Raw genomic sequence first — 18,439 nt, forward strand, 5'->3', positions numbered from 1 at the left:
AACTCTTTCTGTTAAGGGCAAGAGAGTAAATATCCTAGGCGATGTGGACCACATACACTCTTAGTCTTTGTTTTTATAACACTTAAAAAATCTGAAAAACATTCTTAGTTCAAAGACCTTACAAAAATAGGCTGCTGGCTAGATTTGAATCGCAGACTGTAGTTTGCCAATTCCTGATTCTCTGATCTAGGGGATGCATCCTGGGTAAACTTAGTTACATGCAGTCTTAGTGGCAGGAGGCCTGGGGAAAAGCACAGAGCAGTATGGGGGAGTTGAGAGAGAGGGTGGGAAGGTAGCCTCCTGGAGAAGGTCGGGGGCTGGCCTGCATGTGTCTGGGTAGGCTCCGCAGTGGCCTGGCTGGGCGGGCCTAGGGGAACCTAAAGCCTCTGAGGCACGATGGGCCAGTGTGGAGAGCACAGTGGCAGGGGCCGGGGGCTGCAGGTCGAGGCTGGTCAACCCTTTTACCTGGCAGGCAAGGCTAGTACCAGGTGCCCTTGCTGCTTAGCTTGGAGAGATTAGTGAGCATCGTGATGAACCGGCAAGTTTGTAAGCAGATGACATCTATAATACATATACTTTAACATAAATGTTTTGAAAACTTTGTTTTCACAAATAAGTAATTTCCCACACTGTGCCACAGTAATGTTCTATGAAGCTAACACACTTGAGTTACTAACCAGTTCATCAGTCTCTCAAGTTCTCTGCTGCCGGCGTTCATTCCTATTTGCTCCTAGCTGTGAAGTCAGGCTAGGAGTCTGTCAGCTCATGTGCCTGTCAGCTTCATGCAGGCAGCAAGAATGGAGCTCGGAAGGAGGGGCTCCGCCCGCCCACCCAGCCACTACCTCCCCAGGATGCCCAGGACCTCAGGAGTGGAAGGAATTTGGCTCTTATTTTTCTAAGTAGCAAAAATAGATGAATTGGGTACAGGAATGCAGTGTGTTTTTGAGGGAGCTGGTGAGTTTTGAAAGGAACTTCCCCTTTTCACCTGAGGCATTACCATATCATGAGAAAGGATGGAGGAGGCGTGGAGGTGGGAAACTACACAAGAAAAATCCTGTGGTGCAGAGGCTTCTGATGTGAGGTGGCTGGTCTAGGCAGCGGTGTTCCCTGAGGCTCCTGAGTCTGGTTCTCAGTGGGTCCCTCACCTCCCTTCACAGCCCCTCCCTTCCTTACCATGGTACATGGGGGTGCAGGGCTGGCCAGGGGCTGTTGACAGGAGGGGAGTGGTGCAGGCTGAGTGTTAAAGACAGGAAGAGCATCCGTGCTGGAGCTGCCCTGCAGAAGCCTCGTAAAGATCATAAGGCACTGGGCAAAAACTTTTCCAAGAAAGTTCATGGTGCACACACGGACCTAAATACTAGCTGGCATTCCCAGGGTTTTTTTCATTATAGAAGTCCATGGCCATTGCATGGTATCCAGAAAACAAAGACCAGAGAAGCCAGACTTTATACCACCATCTGGAAACATTTAATGTATGCTTTAGGTAAGTGTTAGCAAATATTTAGGATGATTGATCAAATTATGAGTGTGTTTATGAGTGCACAGTGTAATTTTTATTAAAGCTCACATTTCTTCAGGAACTTGATTCAACTCCTTTGCATTCCTGGTTATTTTCATTTACTTGATCTTGAGGTCTCATCTGGCAGAGCTGTGCAGGCTGGGACCTTTGTGGCTCATTTTGAGGAGCTGTTTACCTGTTGATGGGAACTTGCAGGTGGGAGGCAGCCAGTCTTAAAGAGTACCTTGTTAGCAGGTGTGGAAGAGAGCCCGCACAGACGGACCTGCCCTTTGTGGTGTCCCCTCTGCTAGCCCAGCCCTTTGGGCACATTGGCACCTACCTGAACCCGAGTCCCCTCGTGCACACAGGGAGCGGCACCTCCCTCACAGGCTCCTCACTGGTGTGACAGGGTGTGGCGTGCTCTGTGGGTCCACAGCGGGCCCACCCCACAGCTCCGTGCACAGCATGTTGGGTCAGGGTGGTGCTAGATGAATAAGAAGAGGGTGGATGTCAAAACTGAGCACTTTGGGTACTGTGGGCACACTGTCACAGGGTTTACCCGGGAAGGAACAACTGGGCTCCAGAAGCAGGTTGACCAGGCCAGTCTGAGTCGTGGCATCGAGACTCATCTAGCAGAAGTCAATGAGGAAGGAAAACTGACTGAGAACAGCTGTTGTTTCAGCTAAAATCTCAGAATGATGCATTGAATTCAAAGTTACAACACAGCAAAATAGTATGTGTATTTTTTTAAACCTCAAAAATACTCTGTTTATTATTAACTTTAGAAAATTTTTGGCTGGGCACGGTGGCTCACGCCTGTAATCCCAGCACTTTGGGAGGCCGAGGCAGGCGGATCACGAGGTCAGGAGATCGAGACCATCCTGGCTAACACGGTGAAACCCCATCTCTACTAAAAATGCAAAAAATTAGCCGGGTGTGGTGGTGGGCGCCTGTAGTCCCAGCTACTCGGGAGGCTGAGGCAGGAGAATGGCATGAACCCAGGAGGTGGAGCTTGCAGTGGGCTGAGATTGCGCCACTGCACTCCAGCCTGGGTGACAGAGTGAGACTCCATCTCAAAAAAAAAAAAAAAAAAAAAAAAAAAAATTTTTTTTTGGAGATAGGGCCTCGCTTTGTCGCTCAGGCTGGAGTGCAGTGGTGCCATCATAGCTTGGTGCAACCTTGAACTCCTGGGCTCAGCAATCTTCCCACCTCAGCCTCCCAAGGAGCCGGGACCACAGGTGTGCACCACCACACCTAGCCCAATCTATTAAGTATACTTTTTAGGAAGTTTTTTGAATAATAATATCAGTAGTTACTATGTGTTTGGGTAAAATAGAAAGGAAGGAAGCATATTTGATCATGTTTTGTTCCCAACACATATTAAAGTTGGGAAGGATTCTTGTGTTACCTAAAACTGAAAGACAGCAGGTCTCAGGCACTTCTGCTTTCCCAAAGCTGCGTTCGTTTCCTTGCATGAGAGGATATGATGGCGCTCTCTTTACTGTTTTTTCCCAACAGAACTCTTCTTTCCTAAAATGGAGTCGAGTAAAAAGATGGACTCCCCTGGCCCGCTGCAGACTAATCCGCCACTAAAGCTGCACACTGACCGCAGTGCTGGGACGCCGATTTTTGCCCCTGAACAAGGAGGTTACAAGGAAAAGTTTGTGAAGACCGTGGAGGACAAGTACAAGTGTGAGAAGTGCCGCCTGGTGCTGTGCAGCCCGAAACAGACCGAGTGTGGGCACCGCTTCTGCGAGAGCTGCATGGCTGCCCTGCTGAGGTAGCACCTTGTCCGGCCCGTCACCCTGCCCCTTCTCAGCCCTCGGCTTCACCCTCTCCTTCATTCATTTCTCTAAAGCTACACCTCTAGAGGTTTAAAGCCCTAAAGAAGTCATAAAAGCCTCCGGGTCCAGCTCGTGAATCCTTTAGGGAGGTGCAGGGGGATCCCACATCTGAGTTTACTGAGGCCTCTGCCTGTCTCTGACCTGCCGCGCCTGTGTCTTCCCACTCTTTCTGTAGAGCCTTGGTGCCTCTCATATGTGTTGCTGTATTTTATTGAGGAAGCTCACAGTTCCATGGAGGAGACACACCAGGAAATGACAAGCCAGTCGTTTAAGGGCACATGTACTGGTGTGCAAGGGTGCTACAGAGAGGAGGGGGGATGGGGTCAGCTTAAAGGACTGGGTAGGTCCCTAGGCGAGCAGAAACCTAGGCCGCATGCTTACTCAGCAGGCGCATGTGTTACATGCACCGAGCTCTTGGCAGCGCTTTGCTGCTGAGTGCCAGTGCTGGTGCCGCTGGCAGATCATGAAGGCAGGCTGGAGCTTTACTGCAGGATAGCATCGACCGGGAGAGCACCTTGATTCACCCTGCAGGCCTCATGTTTATGTTTTCTGGCATTGTGCCGGGTGGTGGGGTTGCTGCAAGATGCCCTGGTCTTGGCCAATGCTGTCAGGGCACGTCAGCCTGGGAAGGTTGCCAGCTCCTCCTCCCACAACACTCAAGCCTGGGCTGCCCCCGAGCCCCAGCCTGGGCACAGCAGCCAGCCCCCTGCCCTGTCACCTGCCTTCACCCTCTCTCTTCTCCATGCTTCCCTCTGTGGTCTTACCCACTTATCCCAGTCAGCTCACCTTTGCCCACCTCTGGGCCCAGGAGAAGCTTCCTGGTGGAGGAGGGGCTGGAGCCCCCATATATGGTGGGCCACAGGGGAGGGAGGCTGGTCCCCCTGTGCAAGTGCCATTGGCCTTCCAATAGACAGTGAAGCAAAATCGCCTGTGGAGAAGGGCTGGCTGCTTTTACAACACAGGAGCAAGGCTCTCCAGGTAAATGGTACTCACATTGAAGGCCTGCTCTGCAGACAGCTAGCTTTGGTTTCTGAAATAAAATTTCACTTTTACATTAAGTGGAAGAGGCTTTCCAAGTGGGGCTGAACTAAACTGTTCTACTTGGTAACTTCCTTTTGAAAAATCAGCATTTTGGCTGGGCGCGGTGGCTCACGCCTGTAATCCCAGCACTTTGGGAGGCCGAGACGGGCAGATCACGAGGTCAGGAGATCGAGACCATCCTTGCTAACATGTGAAACCCCGTCTCTACTAAAATACAAAAAAATTAGCTGGGCGCGGTGGCGGGCGCCTGTAGTCCCAGCTACTCAGGAGGCTGAGGCAGGAGAATGGCGGGAACCCGGGAGGCGGAGCTCGCAGTGAGCCGAGATGGCACCACTGTACTCCAGCCAGGGGGAAAGAGCGAGACTCCGTCTCAAAAAAAAAAAAAAAATCAGCATTTAAAAAAATGTAGCCCTTTTCTCCCATGGCTTCCTTTGTAAAGTGAATCACCAGGGCGTCCTGATGCAGGACGTTGCTGTGAGCCACTGTGCAGACCTGACCATAAAGCGAATGCTCCCGGAATCTCCTGAGTCCCCTCAAGAAAGGGACTTTCACTCTAATGTAGCCACGTGTGTTTCCCTGCAGCTCTTCAAGCCCAAAATGTGCAGCGTGTCAAGAGGGCATCGTTAAAGATAAGGTATTCTGGTGTTTTTTATCATGTTGTCACGTGTTTTCAGCTGGGCAGTACTTTTCACATAGTTTGCATTCGGCACTCTGGCACAACACATTCTCTCAGTTTTGGCAGCTGATGCGGCAGGCTCCCAGGCAGGGCACTGTGCCATGTGATCACCTGGGCAGGCAGTGGGTTCAGATCCACTTGGCCACTTCCCTGCTGTGTGAGCTCCGTGAGCTACTTCACCCCCTCACCTGTAATAATAATCACATCGCCTGCCAAGACTGCAGAGAGCTGGTGTGAGGAGTAAGAGGGTCGATGTGAGCGAAGTGCCGAGATGCCTGTCCGTGGCAGGGCTGTCTGTGGTTGGGTCACTTCCGTCATTGCGGGTCTTTATCCTAGACAGCTTTTACTCAACTCTTACACTAGGTTTTACCTTCAGACTTGCTAGGCTGAGGGGTTCATTTGAGTTTGTGCTCCCTGCCCCCCATCCCCCTGTGATATCTTGAAGTCATTAGATAAGAGTGAGATTAGCCCCTTCTCGCCCCCCGTCGCTGTCCTCAGCTAGAGCCCGTGGGCGTCTCTGCACATTCAGAGGATAGGGCTACCCAGCCTGCCACCAGCTTCTCTCCTGGGGCCTGGTCCTTCTCATGGAGACCGACAGTCATCCATGTGCTGCTATACCCTGCCAGGCCCACTTGGAGTTTGAAACAATTCATTCTTTTTTGTTGTTGTTGAGACAGAGTTTCGCTGTTGTCGCACAGGCTGGAGCACAATGGCACGATCTCGGCTCATTGAAACCTCTGCCTCCTGGGTTCAAGCAGTTCTCATGCCACAGCCTCCCGAGTAGCTGGGATTACAGGCACAAGCTACCACGCCCAGCTAATTTTTGTATTTTTAGTAGACACGGGGTTTCACCATGTTGGTTAGGCCAATCTCGAACTCCTGACCTCAGGTGATCCACCTGCCTCAACCTCCCAAAGTGCTGGGATTAGAGGCGTGAACCACTGCACCCAGCAATTCATTTTTAAAGTGCTTAAAATATCAGTAAAAATGTGTGTTTCCCTACTTTGAGTAATGAACCTAACCATTTTTTAAATGCAGGTCACTAAGTTGTACAATAAAATTCTTGCTCTGGGGTTTTCCTGTCTAAAGCACCTTGCAGATTGGGTTTGTTGGTCAGAGCAGCCCAGGTGAGTGCAGTGATTTGAGGATTGCTGGCAGTCAGCGTCCCTGGGCTGCCAGGCACAAGGGCATGCAATATAGCCACTCTGGAAGGGGGAGAGGTGGAATTGGCCACCTGGGCCCTGTACCTTTTCTTTCTCCGCGTTTACCTGCTACTGCTGAAGACTTGGTTAGTTCCTGTGAGGGAAAACAGCCCTCCCCTCCGCTCGGTGCCTTGTCCTAGCAGGGTACCCGGCTGCCTTGTTAACATGTGCCTAACGTGTGAGTGAGAGAGAAGCTCGCAACGATGGCTGAGATTTTTTTTAGTATTTCTGTTTTGTTATGCAGAATCATCATTCCTATTTTTTAATGGCATTAGTAGCTGAAGAAAAATGGCTAGTTTTATCAAATAATCATGAATGAGATTCACTCAAGTTGTGGACCCTCATGGAAAGAATGGAGCTGTCTGGGCCCCGGGTGACCCAGACCCCCACCCATCAGCAGGTCATCCAGGGGTGGGTGGGCCTCTGGTCTTCATCTGTAAACAGACGTTTGGAGTAAATAGTCTCAGATCCTTTCCATTTCAAAGTTCTGTTGACTAGTATCTTAAGTCATGACCTTCTTTTTTTTTAAGTCATGTTTATGAAAGATAAGCTTTGGCTCCAAATTAGTTTAGTTTTAACTCTTAACAGCTATTGATTCTGTTTCTCTTAGCAGTCCAAAAAGGCATATTAAGCTCCTGTTATTCTACTTTCATAGATCAACAGACAGGAGTTTCTTAGAAATACCTTTGGACTAAGACGTTGTAGATTGTGTTGTTAGAGTGAGAAAGAGCTGGGCATGGTGCCTTATGCCTGTGATCCCAGGACTTTGGGAGCTGAGGCAGGTGGATCATTTGGACTCAGGAGTTCGAGACCAGACTGGGCAGCATATGGAGACCCCATCTCTACAAAAATGAACATTGAAAAGTTACCTGGGCTTGGTGGCATGCACCTGTAGTTCAAGCCACTCAGGAGGCTGAGGTGAGAGGATCGCTTGAGCCCGGGAGTTTAAGGCTGTAGTGAGCCATGATTGCCCCAGTGCACTCCAGCCTGAGTGATAGAGTAAAACCCTGTCTCTTTCTGAGATGGAGTCTCAGTCTGTTGCCCAGGCTGGAGTACAGTGGCATGATCTCAGCTCACTGCAACGTCCTCCTCCCGGTTCAAGCAATTCTTCTGCCTCAGCCTCCTGAGTAGCTGGGACTACAGGCATGTGCCACCACACCCGGTTATTTTTCTTTTGTATTTCTAGTAGAGATGGGGTTTCACCATGTTGGCCAGGCTAGTCTCGAACTCCTGACCTCAGGTGATCCACCCGCCTCGGCCTCCCAAAGTGCTGGGATTACAGGGGTGAGCCACTGTGCCCAGTCAACCCTGTCTCTTAAAAAAAGAAAAAGAAAAAAAAAAAAAGAGTGAGAATACATGTGTTTTCTAAGGGAAAAATAAAATTAAAAGTTGAAAGATTTTTTCTTTTCTTCTTTTTTATTTTTGTTAAAGAGATGGGGGTCTCACACTGTCCCCCATTCTGGAGTGCAGCAGTGCTATCACGGCTCACTGCATCCTCGACCTCCCAGGCTAAAGCAGTCCTCCTGCTTCAGCCTCCTGAGTAGCTGAGACTACAGGCACATGCTGCCCTACCCAGCTAATTTTTAAAAAATTTTTGTAGAGATAGGGTCTCATTGTGTTGCCCAGGCTGGTCTCAAACTCCTGGGCTCAAGCGATCGTCCTACCTCAGTTTCCCAGAGTGCTGGGATTCTAGGCTTGAGCCACCACTACCAGCATTATTTTCATTTTCAAAGGGAAATGTTTTCATTATTAGACTAACTTCAGACTGCAATGTATGTTTTAAGAGAGTGTTTTTCAGCCACAGGCTAATGCTGCTTTTTTGGTGAAAAATGAGTTTTAACAGCATGACCTTTAGAAAGAACCAACAGTTTTACAAATCATTCCCCAGATATGATCTCTTATGTGGTCTCTCCGTTTCTCCAGCAAGCCATCTATACAGTGTATTCAGTTGTGTCTGGTTCTGCTCTTGTCCTCTGGTGGCAGCCACACCATAATGGCCACCTGCTCAGTGCTGGCTCCTGGAAGTCCCCAGAGTCTGAATGTGAACCTGGTCCTTCTCTGCCCTCATCCTGAGATTATGTCAGAGTTAATAGAAGACGTTTAGATGCTGCAGAGTGATCTTTAATTATTAAGTCTAATCCATTTTCTTTTGGCTTAACTAATAAAAGATAACAGTTAATGTTACTTAAATTGTGTCTCTTAGTGGGGGCGGCTTCTTCATTCTACTTCTAGAAATCAAGATGGTCCTTAATGCTTTCTGAAGTTCACTTAAGAGTTGCTCTCTTGTTTTTTGTTTTTTTTTTTTTTTTAAGTGGTTTTGCCTTGTCCAGAGTAGCAGCATGTGGAGATTAAGAAATATTAATTCTCCAAAATAATGACCTTTCATTTTCAGGTGTTTAAGGATAATTGCTGCAAGAGAGAAATTCTGGCTCTTCAGATCTATTGTCGGAATGAAAGCAGAGGTTGTGCAGAGCAGTTAACGCTGGGACATCTGCTGGTGAGTAGCAAAGGGACACTGGAAGCTTTTACATGAAGGAATTCGAGTCCCTTACATCCAGCTGATTAAGTGGTCAGTAGGATGTGGCACTTTAAGACCATGTTGACATTAGTTTTTCAAAACACAGCCAAATAGGAAAGCAGTCAGAACCACTTGAGTATAAGTTGTTATTTTTATGACATCATTGGCAGAATTGTCAACTGGTTTTTAAACACTCCCACCCTACTTAGAATAGAGAAAATCTGAATTGGATTTTAATTTTGGAAGGCCCATTAAAACCTTTTTTCACCATGAAATTCTACATAACTCCTTATTTTTTTAATTAGTCCCATATTTTAGCTTAGAAAATTATTTGAACTGGAATAAAACAAAGTTCTTAGCCAGATACTCATTTTTCCTGGAAGCAGAGTTGACTTAATTCTTCAACAACAATATAGTTTGAGTAATCATGAAGTAGAATATGAAATTCAGTGTCTCTTGGCGTATTTGTTACTCTTTGCTATGAAAAACTGGTCTAACAGGAGGTTAGAACATTTCTTTATGGTTTCATTGCATAGAGATTAGAATTTGGTATTTCAGATTTAGGATTTTTTTCCGAATTAAGAACATTGAATGGTCTGTCTTACAGGTGCATTTAAAAAATGATTGCCATTTTGAAGAACTTCCATGTGTACGTGCTGACTGCAAAGAAAAGGTCTTGAGGAAAGACCTGCGAGACCACGTGGAGAAGGCGTGTAAATACCGGGAAGCCACGTGCAGCCACTGCAAGAGTCAGGTTCCGATGATCGCGCTGCAGGTGCGGGTCTTCCCATTCCACAGGCTTTTCGCTCAATTCCTATATGATACATTCCACAGGCCTTCCGCTCAACTCATATATAATCTGCTCCACAGGCCTTCCGCTCAACTCATAGATAATCAATTCCACAGACCTTCCACTCAGCTATAGATAATCCCTTCCACAGGCCTTCCCTCAACTCATAGATAATCCATTCCACAGGCCTTCTCAGCTCATAGGTAATCCATTCTACAGGCCTTCCCTCAACTCATAGATAATCCGTGCCACAGGCCTTCCGCTCAGCTCGTAGATAATCCGTTCCACAGGCCTTCCCTCAACTCATAGATAATCCGTTCCGCAGGCCTTCCACTCAATTCATAGATAATCCGTTCCAGAGGCCTTCCCTCAACTCATAGATAATCCGTTTCACAGGCCTTCCCTCAACTCATAGATAATCCGTTCCACAGGCCTTCCGCTCAATTCATAGATAATCCATTCCAGAGGCCTTCCCTCAACTCATAGATAATCCGTTCCAGAGGCCTTCCCTCAACTTATAGATAATCCGTTCCACAGGCCTTCCCTCAACTCATAGATAATCCGTTCCACAGGCCTTCCGCTCAATTCATAGATAATCCATTCCAGAGGCCTTCCCTCAACTCATAGATAATCTGTTCCACAGGCCTTCCACTCAATTCATAGATAATCCATTCCAGAGGCCTTCCCTCAACTCGTAGATAATCCGTTCCAGAGGCCTTCCCTCAACTCATAGATAATCCATTCCACAGGCCTTCCGCTCAGCTCGTAGATAATCCGTTCCACAGGCCTTCCGCTCAGCTCGTAGATAATCCATTCCGCAGGCCTTCCGCTCAGCTCGTAGATAATCCATTCCACAGGCCTTCCGCTCAGCTCGTAGATAATCCATTCCACAGGCCTTCCGCTCAGCTCGTAGATAATCCGTTCCACAGGCCTTCCCTCAACTCATAGATAATCCGTTCCGCAGGCCTTCCGCTCAGCTCATAGATAATCCGTTCCACAGGCCTTCCACTCTGTTCATATATAATCCGTTCCACAGGCCTTCCCTCAACTCGTAGATAATCCGTTCCACAGGCCTTCTGCTCAGCTCATAGATAATCCGTTCCACAGGCCTTCTACTCTGTTCATATATAATCCGTTCCACAGGCCTTCCCTCAACTCATAGATAATCCGTTCCACAGGTCTGCTCAGCTCATAGATAATCCGTTCCACAGGCCTTCCACTCAATTCATAGATAATCCATTCCAGAGGCCTTCCCTCAACTCATAGATAATCCATTCCACAGGCCTTCCACTCAGTTCATATATAATCCGTTCCACAGGCCTTCCGCTCAGCTCGTAGATAATCCGTTCCACAGGCCTTCCGCTCAGCTCATAGATAATCCACTCCACAGGCCTTCCCTCAACTCATAGATAATCCATTCCACAGGCCATCTGCTCAATTCGTATATACTTCTTCCACTGTACAGCTTCTTAATGACTATTCTAATAGGAATAAAGAGAAAAGATAGGAATAAATAGCACTTTTTATCTTACTTTATTTCAGAATTAAGCTTTGTTTTGCCTATTTTGATTTATGTAGTTAACATTTTCCATTGCCTTGATTGACTATCATTTAGTGTGTTAAAAAATGAATATTCAAGAAAGGTAAAATTTTTAACTTGTCCTAGGGAATTGCCTCAAAATGTTGATAGATTGCCTGATTTTACAGCTCTGTGACATAACCGTCACTTATAACAGGCTAATTTGTCCTACAGCATTGAAATGCAGCTGTTTGTCTTGGAGGGAGCTTCTCATACTTCGGTTACTTTGTCTCAGTTTTGCATTGTGTATTTCCGTGGGGGTGAGAGTGTGTGTGTGGGTGTGTGTGTGAATGTGGGTGAGTGTGTGGGGGTGAGTGTGTGTGTGGGTGTGTGAATGTGGGTGAGTGTGTGGGGGTGAGTGTGTGGGGGGTGTGAATATCGGTGAGTGTGTGAGGGTGTGAATGGGGGTGTGTGTCTGTGTGTGTGGGTGAGTGGGTGAATTAAAGAGGAAAGCAGAGATGTTGGGGGTGGAGGACACTTCAAAAACAATCCATTTGTTGAACAAACACCTATTGGGTACCAACTGTGTGCCGGGCTGTATTCCAGGAGCTGGGGACTCAGTGGTGAGGCTCCTCTAGTGGGAAAAAATACTAACAAATATGTAACATCAGGTAGTGATCAGTTCTGTGAATCAAAATCAGGTGGCATCAAGGGAAGAGAGGTGACAGCACTGGCTTCTCTGAGGCAGTCAAGGGACAGTGAGGGAGCATGTGGACCCTAAGCAGCAACTGGCAGGGCTGTGGGGTTGAGGAGCTGTGTGGAACACAGGCCGGTTATGAGGACAGTGGGGCAGCCAGAGAGGGAGGAAAGCCACTGGGCAGCCCAGAGCTGGGGGGTGAGAGGGCCCCTGGGCAAGGCCTGGTGTTGTTGGGGTTGGAGAAGGTTGTACTGGGGTGTGCCTGAGGGTGGGGCGGTAGGATTGGCTGGCAGGTGGGGTGTGAGGTAAAGGTGACACCCAGTGCGTGTGGAGAACCTAAGTGTCCCGCTGAGGGGGTGCCCAGTGAGTGGAGGGTGACGGGCTTGGGAGAGAATGGGGAATGGAGCCGTGCAGGCTGTGGATGTGGGTGAGTTTGGTGGTTCGCAGAATCATGGGGCTGGAGTGAGTGGAGACGAGGACAGAGCTCGTGGGGGCCTGGGCACTCTCTCAGAGGCTGCCGAGAGGCTGGGGGGGGGCTTGGCCACGAAATGACTGAAGGGGGGCACCAGGGCAGCTCAGCCAGGGCGTGGGCCATCATCCAGTTCCTGGTGGATATTGTGGAATAGTTTGTTTTGTTTTGTTTGAGACAGAGTCTCACTCTGTCATCCAGGCCTGGAATGCAGTGACACAATCTCAGCTCACTGCAGCCTCTGCCTCCCAGGTTCAAGTGATCCTCCCATCTCAAGAACTACAGGTGCGTGCTACCATGCCTGGCTATTTTTTTTATTTCTTGTAGAGATAGGGTCTTGCCACATTGCCCAGGCTGGTCTCAAGCTCCTGGGCTTAAGCCATCTGCCCATCTCGGCTTCCCAAAGTGCTGGGATTATAGGCGTGAGCCATTGCACCCAGCTGTGGAGCTCTAATGACCAAAATTTAGGGAGAGTTTCCTATGCTTTTCTCTATGAAATGAGATGTAGTCCTCTTAGGTTGGTGCAAAAGTAATTGCAGTTTTCGCCATTAAAAGTAATGACAAGAACGGCAATTCCTTTGCACCAACTAAATACTTTATAATCTCTCAATTTGCCTTGCTTTCTGTAATTTTCCTGTGTCCATGTCTTTCTTCCATTATGAACTTTTTTTCTTGTGTGGTACTTCAGATGTTTCCAGTTATTAAGAACTCCTGAGGCCGGGTGTGGTAGCTCACACCTGTGTGCCCAGCACTTTGGGAGACAGAAGCAGGAGGATCACTTGAGCTTTAGAATTGGAGACCAGCATGGGCAATGTAGCAAGACTCTGCCTCTATAAAAAATAAAAATTTAGCGGGTGTGCTAAAGCATACCTGTAGTTCTAGCTACTCAGGAGGCTAAGGTAGGAAGATTACTTGAGCCAGGGAGGTTGAGACTGGTAGTAAGCCATAATCGCACCACTGCACTCAGCCTGGGTGACAGAGTGAGACCCTGTCTCAAAAAAAAGAACTTTTAAGAACTGTGCCCTCCCCTTTGGAAAATAGCAATAGTGTTTTTTCGTGGTCAAGTAATTCCTCCAGGCTGTGCATGATGGCTCATGCCTATAATCCCAGGACTCTGGAAAACCAAAGCAGGAGGATTGCTTGAGGCCAGGAGTTCAAGACCAGCCTGGGCAACAAAGTGAGACCCCATCTCTAGAACGAAAATAATAATTCCTCCAGTTGTTAAATTTCAGTGAATGAGACATATGCCTAATGAACAAGACTTCAGGCTTTGCATATGTTAATATGTTGCTATCTCATGCCAGTCAGAATGGCAGTTATTAAAAAGTCAAAAAAACAACAGATGCTGGCGAGGCTGCAGAAAAAAGGAATGCTTTTACACTGTTGGTGGGAGTGTAAATTAGTTCAACCATTGTGGAAGACAGTGTGGCGATTCCTCAAAGATCTAGAGGCAGAAATACCATTTGACCCAGCAATCCCATTACTGGGTTTATACCCAAAGGAATATAAATCATTCTATTATAAGGATACATGCACATGTATGTTCATTGAAGCAGTATTCACAATAGCAAAGACATGGAATCAACCTAAATGCCCATCAGTGATAGACTGGATTAAGAAAATGTGGTACATATATATCATGGAATACTATGTATCCATAAAAAGAAGGAGATCAGCTGGGCACGGTGGCTCACGCCTGTAATCGAAGCACTTTGGGAGGCCGAGGTGGGTGAATCACCTGAGGTTGGAAGTTGGAGACCAGCCTGACCAAAATGGAGAAACCCTATCTCTATTAAAAAAACAAAACGAGGCCGGGCGCGGTGGCTCACGCCTGTAATCCCAGCACTTTGGGAGGCTGAGGTGGGAGGATCACCAGGTCAGGAGATCTAGACCATCCTGGCTAACACGGTGAAACCCTGTCTCTACTAAACAAAATACAAAAAATTAGCTGGGCGTGGTGGCAGGTGCCTGTAGTCCCAGCTACTTGGGAGGCTGAGGCAGGAGAATGGTGTGAACCCAGGAGGCGGAGCTTGCAGTGAGCTGAGATCGCGCCACTGCACTCCAGCCTGGGGGACAGAACGAGACTCTGTCTCAAAAAAAAAAAAAAAGAGCCGGGTATGGTGGCGGATGCCTGTAATCCCAGCTACTTGGGAGGCTGAGGCAGGAGAATCGTTTGAACTCAGGAGGCGGAAGTTTCAGTGAGCCAAGATTATGCACTCCAGCTTGGCAACAAGAGCGATAAACTCTGTCTAAAAAAAACCAGAAAAACAAAAAAGGAGTTCCACCAGGCACAGTGACTCACACCTGTAATCCCAGCACTTTTGGGAGGCCGAGGCGGGTGGATCACCTGAGGTCAGGAGTTCAAGACCAGCCTGGCCAACATGGTAAAACCCATCTCTACTAAAAATACAAAAATTAGCTGGGCATGGTAACACATGCCTGTAATCCCAACTACTCGGGAGGCTGAGACAGGAGAATCACTTGAACCCGGGAAGTGGAGGTTGCAGTGAGCTGAGATTGCACCACTGCACTTCATCCTGGGTGACAGAGCAAGACTCCGTCTCAACAACAACAACAAAAAAGGAAGGAGATCATCTACTTTGCAGGGACGTGGATGGAGCTGGAAGACGTTATCCTTAGCAAACTAACACAGGAACAGAGAAACAAACACCACATGTTCTCACTTATAAGAAGGATCTGAACAATGAGAACACATAGACACATTCGGGGGATCAACACACGCTGGGGCCTGTGGTGTTAGGAGAGGGAGAGCATCAGGAAGAATAGCTAATGGATGCTGGGCTTAATACCTAGGTGATGGGTTGATCTGTGCAGCAAACCACCATGGCACACATTTACCTGTGTAACAAACCCGCACATCTTGCACATGTACCCTGGAACTTAAAATAAATATATAGCTATCAAAGTTATACTTTGTTTCTTGCCAAAATCAGTTACCTTTATTTGCAGAATAGAATCCAACAACTGATTTTTGTTTAAGAAGGAATCGTAGCGTATGTCCGTTAAACACCATATAAGTAACTGACTCTGAACACCGGATGAGGCTATAACAGGTCAGGTTTTAAGCACAAGCATATAGATTCACAGAACGGCGCCAGACCCTGCCCTGGTTGCTCAGGACACACAGGAGAATAAATTGCACTCTCTCCTTCAGTTTGCATTCTGATGACAGAGACAGCCAGATGCACAGTTTCATTCATGTTAGTATGGGAAGTACTGGGACTGTAATATTAATAACATGCCAACAAGGAAGGACCAGTTATAATAGCTTAGCCTGAGTGTCAAGGAAGGCTTTAGTGAGGAGGTTGCCTTTCATTTGATCTGGGCCTTGAATTTGTCAACTAAAGACAAGGGAGAAAGAGAATAGATGGAAAGCACAGAATGATAATGAGCAAGTTTGGGGCCTGAGTTGTGCAAATAAATATTCCTTATAAATTGCACCACATGCTTGAGATAAAGCAAGTTGAACACCGTTTGAGCAGTGTTGATAGTAGAGTGCATTTTAAGGTGTCAGCTTCTCTCAGGGCCTGCAGTCATTTCAGCAAGCATGGGTGTTTGGGGTCCTGCCAGTGCGTCTGCCCTTGCCTCTCAGCCCCACAAGGGGAGAGCAGTTGCTGGTTTGCTGCCTTTGCTCCAGGCCTGGTTCTGTGACTTGCCCTAGGCCACCTCTCTTTTCAGTGGTGTGATTTGATTCCCACGTTTTTTTTTTTTTTTCAATTTGAACACCCTTAATCTCCTCCCCTCAGGCCTTCACTGAGTTTATTTCTAGGAAGAACAGACCTGATGTACGGAGACCTGAAGCCCAGGTCATTCGAATTCTCCTACACTCCCTATGTTTTGTGGTGTGTCACGACATCAAATGTTGGTAAAATGTGCTGAGGATGCGTCAAAACCCTGGACCATTGTAGTTCATAGAAGGATTTCTTTTCTACATTTAAACTATGGTATATACAGTATGCCAGCTATTTTCAAGTTTTATTATTACCTTTTAAATTTATAGGTTAGCATAATTTAAAGTGTCAGGAAACAAACCTTCTGGATTTAGTCTAGAAATTCTGGACCATCATTCTTTAAACAGTTCTGTTAACTTGTGAAGATCAGGATGATAAAGATCTCACCCTATGGGAGAGCGTACGTGGTGGAAGTCTAGGTTTGACCACTGTGGAAATCAATTGCCAGTATCCTACTAGGTTGGACATTCAGGCACTCAGTTAACCAGCAGTTTTTCTCCTGGATGTGTAGGAGAAACACACACACCAGGAAATGTGGCCAGGTGTGACCAGAGCAGCAGAAATCTGGAAACAGCTGGAGCACCCATGAGCAGGTGGAAATTATATTACAGTGTTATTATACGACAGGGGGATGTGTCATACAGTAGTGAAAGTTAGGGGCCTGCAGTTATTTGCAATAGGCAGATTAGTCTAAGAAGTGTAATACTGAACCAAGTCCCGAAGACTCCTATGATAGAAGTCCATGTTAACAAAATTCAAAAACAATCAAAATGAAACAGTGTTTCATTTGGCACACATATGTATAGTGAAACCTTTTTAGAAGCAGAAATACAAAATTCAGGGTTGTGGTTTTAATGGGTACTCCTTGTGGGAGGATGAGGGTGAGATGGGAGAGGTAGATGCAGGTAGGTGGATGTTATCAGTCATGCCCTTGGACCTGGGTATTGGCTTCATGGGTGTTCACTATGTAGTTATGCTTTTTTTTTTTTTTCTTTTTTGAGACAGTGTCTCACTCTGTTGTCCAGGCTGGAGTGCGGTGGCACGATCTCGGCTCACTGTAACCTTCGCCTCCAGGTTCAAGCAAATCTCCTGCCTCAGCCTCACAGGTAGCTGGGATTACAGGTGCCTGCCACCACGCCCGGCTAATTTTTATATTTTCAGTAGAGACGGGATTTCACCATGTTGGCCAGGCTGGTTTCAAACTCCTGCCCCCAGGTAATCCGCCTGCCTTGGCCTCCCAAAGTGCTGGACTACCGCACCCGGCCTATGCTTTTCAACTCACACATGTGTGCACATACATGCTTGTGTGTATCAGAATTACATTTAATTTCATAGATAGGACTGATTTCATTTATAGGCAAATGAAAAAAATCAGCAGAAGATTCAGGTTTGTTTTTTTTTTTTTTTTTTTTTTAACGAATGTGTTATTTTCCTTTGGCTGCTGTAGCAAAGTAATCCCAAGTTGGTGGCTTGCAAAAACAAATCTATCCTGTCACAGTTCTGGATCTGGAAATGCAAAACCAAGGCCCTGCTGTCTCTGACAACTGTGGGGAAGAAGGCTTTCCTGCCCCTCTCAGTTTCTGGAGCCACCAGCAGTCCTTGGCCTTCCTTGGCTCATGGCTGCACCACTCCGGCCTCTGCCCCCATGTTCACGTGGCCGTGTTCCTAGTGCCTGTGCTCACCTCTTCTAAGGGTGGCACTCTTTATATTTAGGATCTGCCCCATGCCCGGGTGTCTTCATCTTAACTGACAGCATCTTCAGAAATCTTATTTTCAAATAAGGTCACGTTCTGAGGTTCCAGATAGACGTGAATTTTGTAGGACATTATTCAACTCACTGTAGTGGTCAAAAGCTGTGGGCCGGGCGCGGTGGCTCAAGCCTGTAATCCCAGCACTTTGGGAGGCCGAGACGGGCAGATCACGAGGTCGGGAGATCGAGACCATCCTGGCTAACACGGTGAAACCCCGTCTCTACTAAAAAAAATACAAAAAACTAGCCGGGCGAGGTGGCGGGCGCCTGTAGTCCCAGCTACTTGGGAGGCTGAGGCAGGAGAATGGCGTAAACCCGGGAGGCGGAGCTTGCAGTGAGCCGAGATCCCGCCACTGCACTCCAGCCGGGCTACAGAGCGAGACTCCGTCTCAAAAAAAAAAAAAAAAAAAAAAAGCTGTGAAAAGGCAGTTCACAGGAAAAGAAATAGAAATGATTAATATCAAAAATATGCTTAAGACTGGGTGCAGTGGCTCACACCTGTAATCCCAGCACTTTGGGAGGCCAAGGTGGGTGGATCATTTGAGGTCAGGAGTTCAAGACCAGCCTGGCCCACTCGCCAACATGGTGAAACCCTTCCTCTACTAAAAATACAAAAAATTAGCTGGGTATGGTGACATGCACCTGTAGTCCCAGCTCCTCCGGAGGCTGAGGTAGGAGAATTG

General features: G+C 47.4%; 1 protein-coding gene across 12 annotated transcripts in view; it reads left to right on the top strand.

Moving 5' to 3' along the window:
- The window catches only part of TRAF3 (TNF receptor associated factor 3), a 139,827-nt gene that overhangs the window by 94,163 nt on the left and 27,225 nt on the right, over window positions 1-18,439 (top strand). For all 12 annotated transcript variants that reach the window (XM_045397031.2, XM_045397035.2, XM_045397038.2 and 9 more), the window contains 4 exons: window positions 3,017-3,278; window positions 4,966-5,017; window positions 8,654-8,758; window positions 9,387-9,554. In XM_045397031.2, the coding sequence (XP_045252966.2) occupies window positions 3,034-3,278; window positions 4,966-5,017; window positions 8,654-8,758; window positions 9,387-9,554 (570 nt within the window). In that variant the 5' untranslated portion in view covers window positions 3,017-3,033. The remainder of the gene's footprint in view (window positions 1-3,016; window positions 3,279-4,965; window positions 5,018-8,653; window positions 8,759-9,386; window positions 9,555-18,439) is intronic.

This window comes from Macaca fascicularis, chromosome 7 (genome assembly GCF_037993035.2).
Source record: "Macaca fascicularis isolate 582-1 chromosome 7, T2T-MFA8v1.1".
In the NCBI taxonomy this organism is placed as follows: domain Eukaryota; kingdom Metazoa; phylum Chordata; class Mammalia; order Primates; family Cercopithecidae; genus Macaca; species Macaca fascicularis.